This window comes from Astyanax mexicanus, chromosome 11 (genome assembly GCF_023375975.1).
Source record: "Astyanax mexicanus isolate ESR-SI-001 chromosome 11, AstMex3_surface, whole genome shotgun sequence".
Classification (NCBI taxonomy): domain Eukaryota; kingdom Metazoa; phylum Chordata; class Actinopteri; order Characiformes; family Acestrorhamphidae; genus Astyanax; species Astyanax mexicanus.
In genome coordinates, this window is record NC_064418.1 from 1037910 (window position 1) to 1055064 (window position 17155).

At 40.4% G+C, this 17155-nt stretch overlaps 1 protein-coding gene across 1 annotated transcript in view; it reads right to left on the reverse strand.

Moving 5' to 3' along the window:
* LOC103041560 (anosmin-1) overlaps positions 1 to 17155 on the reverse strand; it is a 69161-nt gene that overhangs the window by 18385 nt on the left and 33621 nt on the right. Inside the window, exons 3-6 of the mRNA XM_022665630.2 lie at positions 11566 to 11628; positions 10985 to 11207; positions 1049 to 1233; positions 485 to 614 (exon numbers count right to left, since the gene is read on the reverse strand). Of these exons, the coding sequence (XP_022521351.2) occupies positions 485 to 614; positions 1049 to 1233; positions 10985 to 11207; positions 11566 to 11628 (601 nt within the window). The remainder of the gene's footprint in view (positions 1 to 484; positions 615 to 1048; positions 1234 to 10984; positions 11208 to 11565; positions 11629 to 17155) is intronic.

Here is a 17155-nt window from a genome sequence, read left to right on the forward strand (position 1 = left end):
TCTGACAGCTATTTATATGCTGAAAGGGACTAAAAATTTAATAGTGTTGCTGATGATAAACAGACTGTTAAATTATAAGTTATAGTAAGCAATTATTAGTTATATGTTTAATAGTGAAAGTAAGAGCATTTCCAATATGTATAATGGAAAATGGAACTCAAGGGATTGACACTTAACAACTGCGTGTTTTTTTAGAAAACCACTTATCAGCGAGGAAAAAATAAATCATTTTACACACAGCCCTACTGAAGCATTTTGCTAAAAAGTGCCTGTTATTCTTCGGCACTCCAGCAGTCGTCTTGGATCAGCTCCTGACTGGTTAAACCAGGCGATTATAAGACATGCTCCAGTCGTAAGTCGTAAAAACCCACTGGTTGAAGACTCCACCTGTTGTAATGGTCTTAACCCTGAGCTGTAAAGGTTCAGTAGGTTATTGGGGGCAATGGGAAGGACAGGAGGGTGAGGACCACCCAGGAGGACCCACCTCTGGCCGAGCGGAAATGTTTGCTGGGGGCCGTGAAGCCGCGGGTGCCGTGGACGTTTACGGCCGCCACGCGGAACTGGTACCACCTGCTGGGCCTGGTGTCCACCAACTGGACCCGTTCCTCTGCCACCTGAGGGTCACAGAGGGGACAGTAAATACAACAGTAGAACAGAAGTTTCTACTAAAAGAGTGGTTAAACTGTTACACAAATGAATTGTGTAAAATGTAAAATGCTTTTCGAGGGTCGGAAATTGAGAATGAATAATTTTGTAAAATGAAGTGTAATGGGATGGAGTAGCTCTCCAGCCCAGAGGGTTGTTGAACCCAACTGCAGAACAGTTGATCTCAAAGCAGGTAAACCCAAGAAGAAAGAATAAAAAAATAAATAAATAAACACACTGTGTCATCAGGGTCGCACTCCAATACACTACCGCAGCCCAGCTAGTGAATTGGGACACGGCCAGGAAAAAAATGTCCTTATAAGGAGTCAGGGAGCCCAAATACAGGCGGAAAAATGAAACTAAAGTCAGATGTTTCACGCTTGGGGGCTGAGCACTGACTGACCTGTGCCACGTCCTGCCATGGCGTGGCGTCGTCCTCGCTGGGGTGGATGCCGTGGTTCCAGCGACGCTGCACCACATACACCACCGGCTCCACCGAGATGTTGAACTTGGAGGACCAGCGAACCTCCAGCGGCCCTGCTGGCTGCTCCACAAACACCAGCTCCTTTCTGGGCTTCAGAGGAGCTCCTGAAAGAGACGGAGAGAAAGAAACGAGAAAAATCATTAAAGCAACGGTTTGGCGAAACAGTACATTTACTGTTACCATTTGAGGTAAGTGGGTAAAACAGTGCACATATAATCTGTCACCAAACTTTTTTTTTTCATTAATTCTGCATGAAATGTTGTTCATTTTGCCTCGTCTCATTTTAGTCACTGTCTCTAGATCACGGCCAAGGTGATTCATACAGAGGATACTCAAAATAGTAGAAGGGCAAGACAAAACGGACAGTCAAAAATACAAAAATAGGCTAGGCAAAAGAGTAAACCCAAAAGAAATGCTGGGTAGAAGAGCTAGAAAACTAGGTTCAACACCGGACAGGGGAGCAGAGGAAATTAGGGGGTATTTATACAGCGAAACACAGGTGAGAAGAATTTTAGTAGCTGGGTGAGCTGGAACGCAGAAGCATCATGTGATGTAGCATGTCTCATTTTAGAGGCTGTATACAGGTGCACACTGGGAAGTGGAGTCTTTGGTTTGTAAACTTTATAGTGATAAAAATTTATATTTGACCAGTGACAAGTGATCCAAATGAGCAGTTTGTTAGAAGTAAAATTAGAAATGTATTTTTTATATATTTACAGAGAATCCTGAGCTTTTTTAAGTTGTTCGCTTTGCCTCGTCTCATTTTAGTCACTAGTTTTTGTCACTAGATCATGGTCTTTGTGACGATCGCTCCGCTGGATCTCTAAAGTGTTACTCAACCGCTCAGAAAGCTGCGAAACTCCACACAACCACTTTACCACACGACGGTTCCTCCCACTCGACCCTCAAAGCCGTAATAAACACTTCCATCTGTAATAAATTTATTAAGTACAGGACTTACAAAGAGAAAAAACGCAACTCCAGAGAAACGCTGTGGAAGATTAACTCTCTGCACTCGATTCATAGCAGCTGCGGAGGAAAGAGCTGCTGATGGAAGTGGAGAGTTTAATGAGATGGAGATGGAGGAATAACTCCCATTCATCTCCATAAATCAGCCGGCGAGGAACGCCAAGCCTCCTCCATCATCACAGGATGGTTTCAGTGGACGTTCGTATCTAAAGGAGCACAACACTGGGATTTACATGCTGATGGTGCTGGGTGATGGAGATGGAGACAGTATTTTCTGTAAAATGTGTTTGAGCACTTGTTAATATTTATAATGTCATGTGTTTTAATAAAACAAAGTTATGTTTCTGTTTAGGGCTGCAACGATTAATTGAAATAATCAACTATTTTGCATGCAGTAGGAGTGAGTTTAGTGTTAACTTCATTAAAATACTCATTGTCAAACTTTTTTATCATGAAAATGAGACAAGAATCAAATAAAAGTTAATACTTGAAAACTAAGACTATAACAAAATTAATTCCACTTTTCATCAAAGAACTTTAACCTAAAAGAAAATGTTAAAAATTGATAAATGAGGCAATGATTTATTACTATGACTAAACGAAGAACTAGCAACCATGAGGATGTGGAACACATACAAGAATCAACAAGGAAACACTGAAACAAAGGGGCTATAAATACACATGGAACTGGAACAGGAAACAGGCAACACACAGGGAAGGTAATGAGGGGGTGGAGTAACAAATGAGACACACGGAAACACAAAAGTTTCAATACCGGACAGGGGAGCAGAGAAAATGAGGGGGTATTTATACAGCGAAACACAGGTGAGAGTAATTTTAGTATCTGGGTGAGCTGGAATGCCAAAGCGTCACGTGATGTGGCATATTCAGGGAGCTGGGCACAGGTGCACACTGGGAAGTGGAGTCTTTGGTTTGTGAATTATGACATATGTAAGTCATGGACATAATATAGTAATACATTTTATATTTGACCAGTGACGAGTGATTCAAATTAGCAGTTTGTTATCAGAAGTAAAAATAGAAATGTATATTTGATATACAGTATTTACATATGGACTCATGCAATATAAAGGGTTAAGTTGAACTTTTAAGCTGCAGAACTTTTTCACTTTACAGCAAGGCTGTTGTCATCGCAACAGATCCCATCATGCACCAGCCTTGTTCGCTGAAATGAACAGAATAAGTCAAGGTGAAATGGCAAATGAATACATCCCATAATAATAGACTTTCTTATACTGTAAGGTTTCTGTAAAATGTGGCACTGAACTGAAGAGTGGAATTTAGTTTTTTACAAAAACGTGGCTTTAATGGTGTCTGGCTGTGGGAGCATCTGAAACAGATACGCTGAGTGTGGATCTCGCAGCCAGATGGAGGAGTGTGTGTGTGTGTGTGTGTGTGGGGGGGGGGGGGGGGGGGGGTTTGGTATCTCTGGAGAGCAGCTGTGTGGTATTGCGCTGTGGTTTCTCAGTTAGCACATGTGTGCAGCACCTCCTCCAAGCAAAACGTGGGTAACTACAACAATCCCGCAGCATTCCTGCTCCAACCACCACTGGAACATCTCCTTTATGACACAACACACACTCTCACACACACACACACTCTCACACACACTTACACACTCTCACACACTCTCACACAGAGAGAGAGAAGCAGCTTTCACTCATAACTGGTGTCTTTATTCGCTGCCTAAAGCCCAGCCGCAGAGTTCAGAGCTCAGAGAGTCTTCCAACAACCACACCGCATTCGCCAGGCACTCGCCAGGCACTCGCCCGGCACTCGCGCCCGGCACTCGCTCCACAGGCCACCCGCCACTCTCTGCTGATGTGAATGACTTTTATACCGCTTCCTTCATCCTCCCCGCTTCTATTTATGGCTGTGAGGTTCCTAAATATGCTGTGGATTGTGATCTTCCCACCAACAACCTCAGCAACAATCGCGGCTGATGATCTGGCCTAAAATATCCAGCCATTTTGAGCCTGAGCCTGATTTAAACCCGATTTTTTTTTAGTAATTACAGCATTAAAACTGAGCTTTTAAAAAACATTCTCAAGGGCACCGAGTGATCCAGTGGTCTAATGCACTGCCACTATTAACAGGAGGTCGCAGGTTTAAATCCTGTTCATGTAGCTCTGCCATCAGCTGCCAGAGCCCTGAGAGAGCACAGTTGGTCTTGCTCTCTCTGGGAGGGTACAGTACAGTAGATGGCGCTCTCTCTTTCCCCTCATCACTGCTAGGGTGATGTGGATCAGCCCAAGGCTGCGTCTGTGAGCTGATGTATCAGAACCGAGTCGCTGCGCTTTCCTCCGAGCATTAGCAGAGGAGGCGGAGTCTGACTTCACGTGTTGGAGGAGGCATTTGCTCATCCACACCATTCTAATGTCGCAGGCGCCACTGGTGATGGGGACACACAAAGGGGTGGGACAATTGGATAGCCAAATTTGAGAGATTTTTTTTTTAATCTGAGATAAATAAAAAAAAAATATAATAAAAAATTCAGGCTCTTTGAATGAGTGAAATCTGTTCAGAATGATGTTATTTAACATTACAAAACTTAAGAAGAACCATTTTTTTAAGCCTAACGCCCACTTTTCTCGACTTTCTGGAAGTCTCGTCTCGACCCGGCCCGAGTTCAGGTCGGGTTCGGGCAGAGAATCTAAACTCCGGTTCCTCCGGTATGAATTTGCCGCTTCCTAAGTGTGATAAATCTTTCAGATACAGTTTTTGAGTCGTTGGCCGGCGATTTTGGCTCCTCTGTCCAAACATTTGGTCCTTTCTTCTCCTCTGTCTCGCCGGGCAGACATAATCTAACGGGATGTGGCTGAAACCTGCTCACAGACCACAGCTTTTACACACCATGCCTCTCTACTCTACACAAATGATCTCAGCAGCTCTGGAATCAGCAGAGGCTGTGAAACATTAAAGGCTGAGACATCCCAGTGTTGTACCGTCGGTACGTCATAGATTTAGATCTGGATTTGGTTTTAATTGCTAACCGTCCGTAAATCGGCTCATTAAACTGGTTTTAATTGGGCGAGTTACACTGAACTGAATGACTTTCAGAACCGGCGAGGATCAGCGCAGACAGCAGCTGCTCGCTGATTATTTTGGTTTAGTCTCAAACACTTTTTTCCCTCCCAATTTTCTTGTGTTTAGTCATTCCCAGTCCCACAGTATCTAGACTGGATAGTTGTAAGCAGTGTGGAGCAGTAGGTTAAGTCTATAAGAAGTCCATATAGCTGTACAGGTACAACAGTGGAATCTAGAATGAGATTAGATTAGATCTTACACCTTGAGAAAGGCTATCTTAGTCTATTTTCACATGTTGCGTTTGCGTTATTTAAATTGCACAGTTGTTGTTAAATATAGGCAAGGTTGTCTGGAAAGAGGTGTTTTTTAGGTTAATTTTTGGTGTATTGCTATCTTGGCAACAGAAAACACAGGTGAGCCGACTGAACTGACTGAAAACAACCTAGACAGACGTCAACCATCAGACGTTCATCGCTATCTTAGCAGCGAAAAGTCACAGGAGCATCCCCAATGCATTAACACCCTCACTTTTTAAGCACCTATGGCCCATGAACAGGCAGCAGTGCACAAACCCATAGTGCGCTTGTGGTCAAGAGTTGGACAACTCCAGGTAGCTGCGCCATTAAAATAGCAATCTGCCAAAGTCAGAGCTCACCCGGATCTTAAACCTAATGGCAAGAAACACACTGATTGGTTTATTGCAAAACATGTTTTGCATTTTTGCTACATCCAAAGCACTCTCATGATTAATTCAATTAGAATTAGTACCAAATGCTTTTTGTATGTATTGAGCCCTGCAAGACGAATTTTTCCCGTCGTTACGATAGCAAAGACACACTGACACGCCCTAAATCAAGCTGCACAGTGCACGGTTGACAAATCGAGAGTCATTCTCAACAATTTCTTTCAAATTCTAATGTCTAAGCTTCTACTACTTCTCAAACTCAATTTCTCATGATTTCTCAAGCTTATTTTAAATACATAAAGACCCAAGGTCAAAACCACCAATCATTAAACCTCCTAATGCAGCCTTTTAGGTTGAATAAATTCATTCATTTAGGAATTAATTAAAAGGATATGTATATATATAATATATTACTAATTGCATGATTTTCTTACCAATGAGATTTATAATGCTCATTTAAACAGTCTTAAATGCCCTTAAACAGCATTTATATATTTCACCTAATAACATTTTATTTAAAAGAGGATGGGTTGAATTAGCCAGCTAATTCTTTGAAACGTTGGGAACCCTGAATCTCCTAAATCAAAACAGCGCACACGAGCCAACAAACAACAAGCAGTGAATAATTGAGTAAGGAGTGAAATTTATGAGGTGCTCTGCATCTAAAACAAGTTCAACTTTAGAGAGAAAGAAACTCTCTGAGGACCAGATGTACCAGAGAACAAGAGAACAAGAGAACAAGAGCAGAACCTCCTTTAAAATCAATCTGAATTCAGAGCGGACCTTTATTCTCTTGTTCGCTCGTGACTCATCTTCAGATGAGAAGATCATCTTAAACGTGATTCACATTATAGTCTGTGGTATAAGTGTGGGGTGAGTTTGGGTTTGGGTTGCACGCTTGTGCACGCTTCTGCAGACCTCCACCCCATCTATCATGGAGAGATCACGCTCAGCTAGCTTACAGACCCTCCCTGATACGGTGCTTCATTATTCACGTACGTGGACGACGGACGCTCTCTCTTTTGATGATCGAGCGCTAATTTATGCCTGAAGTCCAGTAAAGTTTAGTAAACAGAACGGAATTTGGATTCAGTTGCACTTCCAACAGCTCCACCCATGATTTCTTCAGTATGTTCCCAAGATCAAATGGATTTTATCTTTGGTAGCACTCACTTTACATTAGGTGTTGACTAACCAACATGGATTTATGCATTAGTGGGACAAAGTAAACCCAATAGTATTAATCAAAGCCTTAATTTAAAGCATCAGTGTTTAATATTATATGTAGTCCAGTACAGTACAGTAACTCACAAACCCATATGGAAGTCCAGTCCAGTCATGCAAAAAAAAATAATGAAAAACAAGAATAAAAATAGCGTGATATACCATGAAAACGGCAGAATTTAGAATTTTTTTTAGGTCTGTTTATAGTGTTAAAGTTGTTAAAGATGTTTGTCTTTTTAAGGTCTATTGTTTAAATACATTCTTCAGCTGTTTTTTCAGCTGTTGTTTAATGTTTTTTGGGACAAAATAAATTCAATAGTCTTAATCAAAGCCTTCATTTAAAGCATCAGTGTTTAATATTATATGTAGTCCAGTACAGTACAGTACAGTACAGTAACTCACAAACCTGTATAAAAAAGTCCAGTCATGCAAAAAATAACAATGAAAAACAATAATAAAAAAAAACGTGATATACCATGAATACTGTGATTAAGCACTACTTAAACACTGAGTTTTATTTTAGGTCTGTTTATAGTGTTAAAGTTGTTAAAGATGTTTGTCTTTTTAAGGTCTATTGTTTAAATACATTCTTCAGCTGTTTTTTTCAGCTGTTGTTTAATGTTTTTTGGGACAAAGTAAATTCAATAGTCTTAATCAAAGCCTTCATTTAAAACATTAGTGTTTTATATTATATATATAAATAAATAAAAATAAATAAATAAAAAGGTACCACTTTAAAATAAGACTACCTTTATAAAGGGTTTATAAATGGTTTACTAATTAGGTTGTAAATGCCTTAAAAATCATTAATAATCAGTTGTAACACATACGTAGAAAGGGCAACATATATAGATGGCTGTGGGTTCATTAGTTGGCAAACAACAGGTCATTGTTGCCCTTTCTATGTATGTGTTATAACTGATCGTTAATGATTTTTAGGCATTTACAACCGAATTAGTAACCATTAATAAACTTATTGTAAACCATTTATAAACCCTTTATAAAGGTAGTCTTATTTTAAAGTGGTACCAATAAAAATACTGTAATGTACTGTGAAACCACTAGAATCTTGAAAAATACCGAGATATACATTTACAGTTGTACCGCCCAGAACTACAGTGATGTTTCCTACTGTAGCATCATTAGCCTGCCGCTAGTCTCGGTACATCTGGTCCTCAGTGTCGAGGACTACAGCCTGGCATGTTGTTCAGTATGAACAGCACAAAGCCCTAGACTGTGTCTTGGGCCGAGGTCAGGGACACACACACACACACACACACTCATACACACACACACTCCTGCACACATCTAAACCAAGGCTACGGTTCCCCACCTGCAGGAACATCTGACAGCGATCTGAACGCCGGCGACGCAACGCTCAATTTGGCCCCTGACTCGCAGTGAGGTTAATGGTTTCCAGCAACCTGGACCATCCTCCCCCTCGAAGAGCGAAGCACACGCAGAAACCATTACACTCTTCCAGCAATGAGCTAATAACGGACCCTCTCCAGACCCCAAATCCCAGACCCCACCTGGAACCTTATCAAAGCCTTTATATCCTACCTGTAAATGAGGGAGAAAGCAGCAAATCTGACAACAACGACCGGCCGTCCCCGTCCCGCCATTTACCCAATAACTGCTGCAACGACTCAAGAGCTAGTCTGTTCCACATGTAGGAGGAACTCGTCTGAACTCTGTAGCTATTCTATGGGGATGAAAGAAGCATTATCCTGTTTTTGATCTTTTCAATAACAATATGTAGCAAATGTACAATAAATACCATAAATAAAAAAGCTTCAAACGCTTATTGATGATTAAAAAAACTCATGTTGATGCTTTGAAAACTCATATGGATGCTTCCAACTTTATGGTAAGATTTCAAACTCATATTGATGGTTCAGAATCATGTTGATGCTTTGAAAAACCCATATGGATGCTTTTAACTCATACTAATGCTTTAAAGTCAATGGTGAGATTTCAAACTCATCTTAAAACTCATCTTGCAGAAATATTCAGACACGAGGAAAACAGCAAAACAACAGTAATCAGCCATTTAATCAGGCATGTAAATGCTTTTTAAAAGGTAAATAACATTTTTCTAGAATTAAAAGCGTGAATTCAGCTGTAACTGGAAATATTTGTACTGGACTGAGGTGCACAGTCCTTCACGCTTCTCAGGCAGCAGCAGCCTGTCACTCACACAGACACAGAGACAGCGCTGTGTATCTACTTCTTGTGTCAAGAATCAAAACACTGCAACAAGACATGTTTGATTTAATCCTGAGATGTGACTGGTGCGCATGTGTACACCACGATGACGATGCATAAAGGATATATCGTGCAGCTCTACTTTTTACTGATTGACGGCACTGATGGGTTTCATCCAGTAACATCATGACCAAAATCTGAGGGTAGATAACGACAGGGGTCTAAGATTAGACTCCACACAGGACGCCTGTTCACCGGCCAAACACACACCGTTTCCTGAGAGCTCAAATACGGACAAAGCAAACGGAAACATTCAAAAACACAAACAAAGAGTCCTGTTATAAAAGCAAACGGCTGCACTTTCCTGCGGCGCCGTTAGCCAAGCTAAACGTTTGGAGTGTAACGAGCGTTCACAGTGGCACACCGAGCGATGCCAAACACAGTCAGGGTGCTGAGGATCAGTCCTGAGCTCCACAGGAAGCCGTCATTCACTCAGCGCTGCTCTGACACACAATTAAAAATAAATTAGAGGTGTATTCAGCGTGGAGACCAGCTGGCTGAAGGACGGGACTTTTTAGCTTTCGCTAAAGACTGTTCTGATCAGTAGAACACCAGCCTGATACACCAGTCTGTTCAGCTAATAACTGTTTATATTGCATTAAAAATACATGTATTTTTTATTAATATGTAGTTCACTATAGTAGACTAATATTGCTAATAAACTTTTGGGTGGATAAAACTGTTAAACCTGCTCTGAACTAAACAGGATTTTGTAATTTTCCTCAGAGATCTTTACCCAAAAACCAGTAAAACCAGAACTCTGAAGGTTTCTGTGTTACCGTAGAATTAAACGTTTCTGAGGTATTCAGGTTTTTATGGTATTTAAGGTTTCTAGGGTATTCAGAGTTTCTGTGGTATTCAGGATTGCTATGGTATCCAGTGTTTTCAAGGTTTCGATAGTATTCAGGGTTTCTGTGGTATTTAGGGTTTCTTTGGTATCCAATGTTTCTGTGGTATCTAAGGTTTTTATGGTATTCAGGGTTTCTATGGTATTTTGCGTTTCTGTTGTATTCAGAGTTTTTATGGCATTCAGGGTTTCTGTGGTATTTAATGTTTCTATGGTATTAATGGTTTATAACGTATTCAGGGTTTCTAGGGTATCCTGTGCTTCTGTGGTATTTAATGTTTTGAGGTATTCAGGACTTCTATGGTATCCAGTGTTTCTATGGTATCTTGTGTTTCTGAGGCATCCATGGTTTCTAAGGTATTCAGGGTTTTATGGTATCAGTGTTTCTATGGTATCTTCTGTTTCTGTGATATTTAGGGTTTCTGTGGTATCCTGTGTTTCTGAGGTGTTTAGGGTTTCTGTGGTATGTTCTACTCCTGAAATTGGATATATCTAAACTTCTGAAAGTCCTAGCGCCCCCTACTGGGATCTAGAAGGGAACTGATTCAGTTCGGTACAGATTCAGTCTGTTTATTTTATATTTACAGCAAAATATAATACCCACCAGGGATTAATACTTTCACCAGGGAGAACCACACACCTGTATGCCTAAAAACATTCTGATTTATTCAGAAATTAACTAATAACTACAAGGGCAGCCCATTCAATCCTAGATTCCATCTCTTTTTATCTTTATACTTTACAGATAAACAGTTTTAAATGTAATGTACTGATCGTAAAAAGTGCTGTATTGTGTCGTGTGCTTTATGTGTACCTTTATACAGGTTCCTGGGAACCTGGCAGGTGTGTCCACAACCATTGGAGCAGCACTTCCTGTGGGCGGGACATTCTGCATCCTCCTCACAGCTCTCAACACAGGCGGCGGCGAATCCGCTGGCTCGTTCTGGAGCTGGACAATCTCCCTGCTTCGCTGATTCCACACTGCGCAAAAACTCACAACTCGTCAGACACTCGTAATGCTTCTTAGGAAACAGAGTCTGGAGAGAGAGAGAGAGAGAGAGAGAGAGAGAGAGAGAGAGAGAGAGAGAGAAAGAGTTTATTAATGTTTAGTTAAAATTCTTCCATCTTACATATTATTAAATAAATACAAACAAATATTGTAGCGGCCACGTAAGAACATTTAAAACATTTCACTGTTTGATAAAATTAAAATGAATTCTTAATATTTAAAATATTAATAAAATATTTATACTCAAGCTTGAAGTTAAGAAATAAGTTAAGACGCTTTTTCTTAGCTTGTAAATTGGCAATTTTGGCAAAAATAAATTGTATATATACAGTAATTATAATTTTGTGAGAGTGTTGGTTCTCAAGTTCTCAAGGGCTCTGCTGTACCTCACACAGGTCCTGACACTGGTTCTCCTTCAGGTCCCATGATGCTTTGCAGGGTTCCAAACACTACAGAAAGAGAAAATGACAAACATGAACAAACAAAATATGAACAGGTCATTGTTTTTTGCTGTTGAACTTAAAGTTACACTGTGTTCTTCCAACAAATCTGTTCCAGACGTGTCTCTGAATGTAGAAAAGAAAGAGTCAAACTGTTTATTAAGAACTCATTGGCTGGCTCTCTGGCCCTTGAGTGCTGTTTGGCGACCATTCAAGATACTGATTGTTGATTGGCTGGGATTCTGGCTACTGAGTGTTGATTTGCTGTCATTCTGAGTACTGCTGACTCATTGGCTGCCATTCTGGCTATTGAGGAATCATTGGCTGTCATACTGGTTATTGAGGACTCATTGGTTGGCTCTCTGGCTATGGATTGCTGATTGGCTGGCACTCTTGCCATTGAGTGCAGTTGGCGACCATTCTAGTTACTAAGTGTTGATTTGCTGGCATTCTGACTACTTTGGATTCATTGGCTCCCATTCTGGCAATTGGCCATTGAGTGCTGTTTGGCGACCATTCAAGATACTGACTATTGATTGGCTGGGATTCTGGCTACTGAGGACTTATAGGCTGGCACTCTGGTCATTAAGTGCTGTTTGGCCACCATTCAAGCTACTAAGTGTTGATTTGCCGGCATTCTGACTACTTTGGATTCATTGGCTCCCATTCTGGCAACTGAGGAATCATTGGTCGGCCCTCTGACTATGAATTACTGACCCACTGACACTCTCACTAGTGAGAGCGGATTGGCTAGCTCTCTGGTTAATGTCAGTCTGAATTTCAAATGGTACTTTGGCAGGTCCGATTAACCCCATCACTAACCCGTAACACTTCAAACACTCAAACACCCAAACACAGAATCACAGAAATTCTGTGAAAAACATATTTTTTCATTTATGTCTGAAATGTGTTCCTTTGAAACATTTCCTAACCTTTAAAAACACTTTTATTTTGATTAATTGTAATTTCTGCCTCTGCAGCGCCTCTCAAGTTCAACTGTGATTTAGGCAGGGACGATGTTTCCGTTTACTTTGGTACGCAGTTACTCCCAATATGCAAATCAGTTGATCAATAATCCAGCCCCCTGCTGACGCCATCCAATCATCTGCATTTTGATACCACTATCAGAGACACACTGCTGCTGCTGCACCTTTCCCTGCTGTCCTGTCTCTAAACCCATACATCACCCAGTGCCCCTTCCAAACTACCCCTCCAATTTGTTTGCCTTTTTAGTGCCCCTTTAAATCAAATGTAATAAGAAATATAAATAACCACTGTGCAGTATTATATACTGTGTATTTGTTGGGTTGTTTAAAGAAAGCCTGATGGACGGTACGCCAACTTTTTCTTACAGAGCATCTGGGATTCCCTCCTCGTGCAGCACGTGGAAATGGTTAAGCGTGACTTCATGCCTGAAGAAGCAGTGAAACAGATACACTATAGACACATTAAAGTAATGTCTTCTCTACGGACTTTCACCGCTCCCACAGCCAATCAGATCCTCAGATCCGGACCAAACGCAACAGGACATGAACGTCCATGTGTGGTGGACGCTAGTAGTCTTGCTAATACCAATCCTAATACCAATCGGCAGCTCAGAAGACTTTCCATCAGCAACGTCTACTGGTGTGATCAGTTCCATCAGATCAAAGAGATCAAAGGGAATCATTTTTATTTATTCATTTATTTATCTTTATTTACCAAGGTTATTCACATAGAAATTAAAAATCTCTTTTACAAGTGAGTCCTGGCCGAGACAGCAGCACAAAAACACAAACCAACTAATCTACATCCTTAAAGCATAGAGAAGTAAATACACATATTGTTGCTGTCCTATGTAAAACACTTATCTCTATTTTTGTAGATTTTTTGTTTACAACATAATTTGAACAGACACACTGTTCCTTACACTGTGCCGAAATTTCTTGATGAACGGACCAATAGAAAGAAAGAGAGAAAGAGAGAAGAAGAAAGAGAGAGATGCAGAAGCAAAAGCTAAGCGTAAGTTGGGTTGATCCCAAACCACGCTATAACCTCAAGTGCGCTAAATGGGCTCCAGAACACGGTCATGGCTCAGCTATGCCGAGGCACCGCAGCACCGTTTACCCGCGGAACGGTTCAGTGTTTCAGCACAATGCCGCGACCGGAGGAGTCATGGGGGTCTCGGCGGTGGGGTTCACATGCCGGTTCACATAGAAGTCACACAGAAGAATCTCCAGCTTGAAGAAACATCGATAACAGTGATTGAAATGTATTTTATAACATTTCTTTTTTGAGAAAACAACCTGCTCAAGACTGATTGAGAGCCAATTATAGATTGAGACCAGTATAGAATATTGTTTTGTTTGAGTTGTTTGGTGGATTAACTGGTCTCTACAATTGTGATCCACCATTTTTAGCGCTTTTCCCACAAAATAAGTTTTTGAACCAATTCCATTCAGGCTTATAAAAGCTAGCATTTCCACCAGTTTTAGTGGAACTGATAAAACGTCACTTCAAAACGTCACCAACAGAGGGCGCTGCACAGCGGAGGAAGAGAAGTGATCATAGTTCACTCTGAAAAATGAACGTTCCTGGTTCTGGAACCGATTTTTGTTGGTGGAAATGCAGCAAACCAGATTAGGTTCATGATCCAGAAGAGTGCCGGTTCCCCATTGGAAGAAAAGCACTATTTAAGAAGCTTGAACAAACTTGCCAACCAACTTTACAAAAACTAGAAGTAGAGCCCTATTGTACACCCTGCATAAGGCACTCACAATGCTCTTTGCTATCTTACACCCCATCAATTGTCCAGTCAATTTCCATGCCTTGATCATGTGCTGTTAATATAGCGTCAATATAGAGTTTATGAATACAGCTCTGTAAAAAATAAAGAGAGCACTTCAGTTTCTGAATCAGTTTCTCTGATTTTGCTATTTATAGGATTATGTTTGAGTAAAATGAACATTGTTGTTTTATTCTATAAACTACAGACAACATTTCTCCCAAATTACAAATAAAAATATTCTCATTTAGAGCATTTATTTACAGAAAAGTTCATATTCATAAACTAGTTTTAAGAGTTCAGAAATAATCAATATTAGGTGGAATAACCCTGGTTCTGGTTTTTAATCACAGTTTTTTTTCATGCATCTTGGCATCATGTTCTCCTCCACCAGTCTTACACACTGCTTTTGGTGCAAAAACTCAAGCAGTTCAGTTTGGTGGTTTGATGGTTTGTGATCATCATCCTCTTGATTTTATTCCAGAGGATTTCAATTTGGAAAAATCAAAGAAACTCATCATTTTTAAGCGGTCTTTTATTTGTTTCCTGTGCAGTATATCTACACCGATTAATGAATAAATGAATAAATGAATAAATGAATGAGTAAAATCGATGTGCGTTTGCATCCTGCCTCCAACATGTTACACATGTAAACATCCATTCATTTGCTGCAAATATCTCGAGCTTCGGTCTCAGGAAGATTAGCATGATGTATAAACACAGAACGTTCACACACTCTGAATCCAAATCTCTCTCCTCACATAAAACACAGATATTGAGAAGTAGGGAATGTAAAGGGCTGAGTCAGGGAGCTGACTTGTTTATGGGTTTTTAATTAGCTCATTAGCGCCGCGCCGCCGTTATTCTGCCGTTTGCTCTGAAATGTTTATTTGCTTTTTTAATGGAGTGAGCGCATGTTGGAAACGTAAACCCGACAGAAATCACACTGCTGCACACACCGGCCTGCCAGAGCTAAATAACCAAACGCGGCTCCGCTAATCAGCCTGAGCCAATCACAGCGTCCAAAAAACACTCAACACTAGATACTCTAAACTAAAATACTCTGAGAAACATTTAGGAGCTCTTATCTAGGGAGCTGAGGCTGGTAACTCTGATGAACTTGTCCTGTACAACAGAGTAAACTCTCGCTCTTCCTTTCCTGAGGTGGTCCTAATGTGTGCCAGTTCCATCATAATGTTTTTGCTGGTCTTTCAAAGTTCTTAAAATGTTTCAGATTGACTGACTGTTGAGTTTTAATCTGGATTAGAGCATGTGTCCAAACTTTTGACTGGTACAGTGTTTCTAATAAAGTGGCCACAGTGGGTAAAGCACAAAGTATGTAGGGTGTTTCTAATAAAGTGGCCACAGTAAGTGGAAGCACAAGTTTGGTAGGGTGTTTCTAAAAAAGTGGCCCAATTGAGTGGAAGCGCAAGTTGGGTGGGGCGTTTCTAATGAAGTGGCCACTTTGTTAAAGCACAATATTATAAGTGTTTCTTATAAAGTGGCCAGTGAATGGAAGCACAAGGGTAGATAGGTGTTTCTAATAAAGTGGCCAGAGTAAGTGGAAGCACAGTCGCTGTACAGCACAGTTTGTTCATGAATGGTTAAAGAACTGTTGAATCAGCTGCATTCTGCTATAATTCATCTCACTCTCTCTCTCTCTGTCTCTCTCTCTCTCTCTGTCTCTCTCTCTCTCTGTTTCTCTCTCTCTGTAGTGAACAGTAGTGAGTAAACACAAGTGGTGGTTCTGCTGAAAGGAGCTGAGAGTCAGTCTGAAGCTCTGGAGCTGCAGCTACAGGAACCGCCGCTCGTCCTCAAACACAAACTAAATCCTCAAATCCTCCTTTACAAATCACACAGCACAGACCATAAACCTGAGGATCAGAGCAGCTCCTGTTCAGAAATCTCACGGCACAAACCAGCAGCACATTCCTCCACCCAGCACAGACCTGCTGGAGCTCCTCCACCTTCCTGCTTTACCTGCTACTGAGCTTCAGCTTATCACTGAATCACCTGAACCTCTGGAGTGGACGGGTCCCTTAACAGCCCTACTTTACATTTCATTCTTTACAGTTCTTCTCATTTATCAGAACAGTGAATGTGATATACGACTTTGGATTGGGTTCTTTAACTTTCCATTGATTTATCTTGAACTTGGATTGGGTTCTTTAAATTTCCATTGATTTATCTTAAATTTGGATTGGGTTCTTTAAATTTCCATTGATTTATCTTTACTTTGGATTGGGTTCTTTAAATTTCCATTGATTTATCTTGAACTTGGATTGGGTTCTTTAAATTTCCATTGATTTATCTTTACTTTGGATTGGGTTCTTTAACTTTCCATTGATTTATCTTGAACTTGGATTGGGTTCTTTAAATTTCCATTGATTTATCTTGAACTTGGATTGGGTTCTTTAAATTTCCATTGACTTATCTTGAATTTGGATTGGGTTTCTTAACTTTCCATTGATTTATCTTAAATTTGGATTGGGTTCTTTAAATTTCCATTGATTTATCTTAAATTTGGATTGGTTCCTTAACTTTCCATTGATTTATCTTGAACTTGGATTGGGTTCCTTAACTTTCCATTGATTTATCTTAAATTTGGATTGGGTTCTTTAAATTTCCATTGACTTATCTTGAATTTGGATTGGGTTTCTTAACTTTCCATTGATTTATCTTAAATTTGGATTGGGCTCTTTAAATTTCCATTGATTTATCTTAAATTTGGATTGGCTTCTTTAACTTTCCATTGATTTATCTTGGATTTGG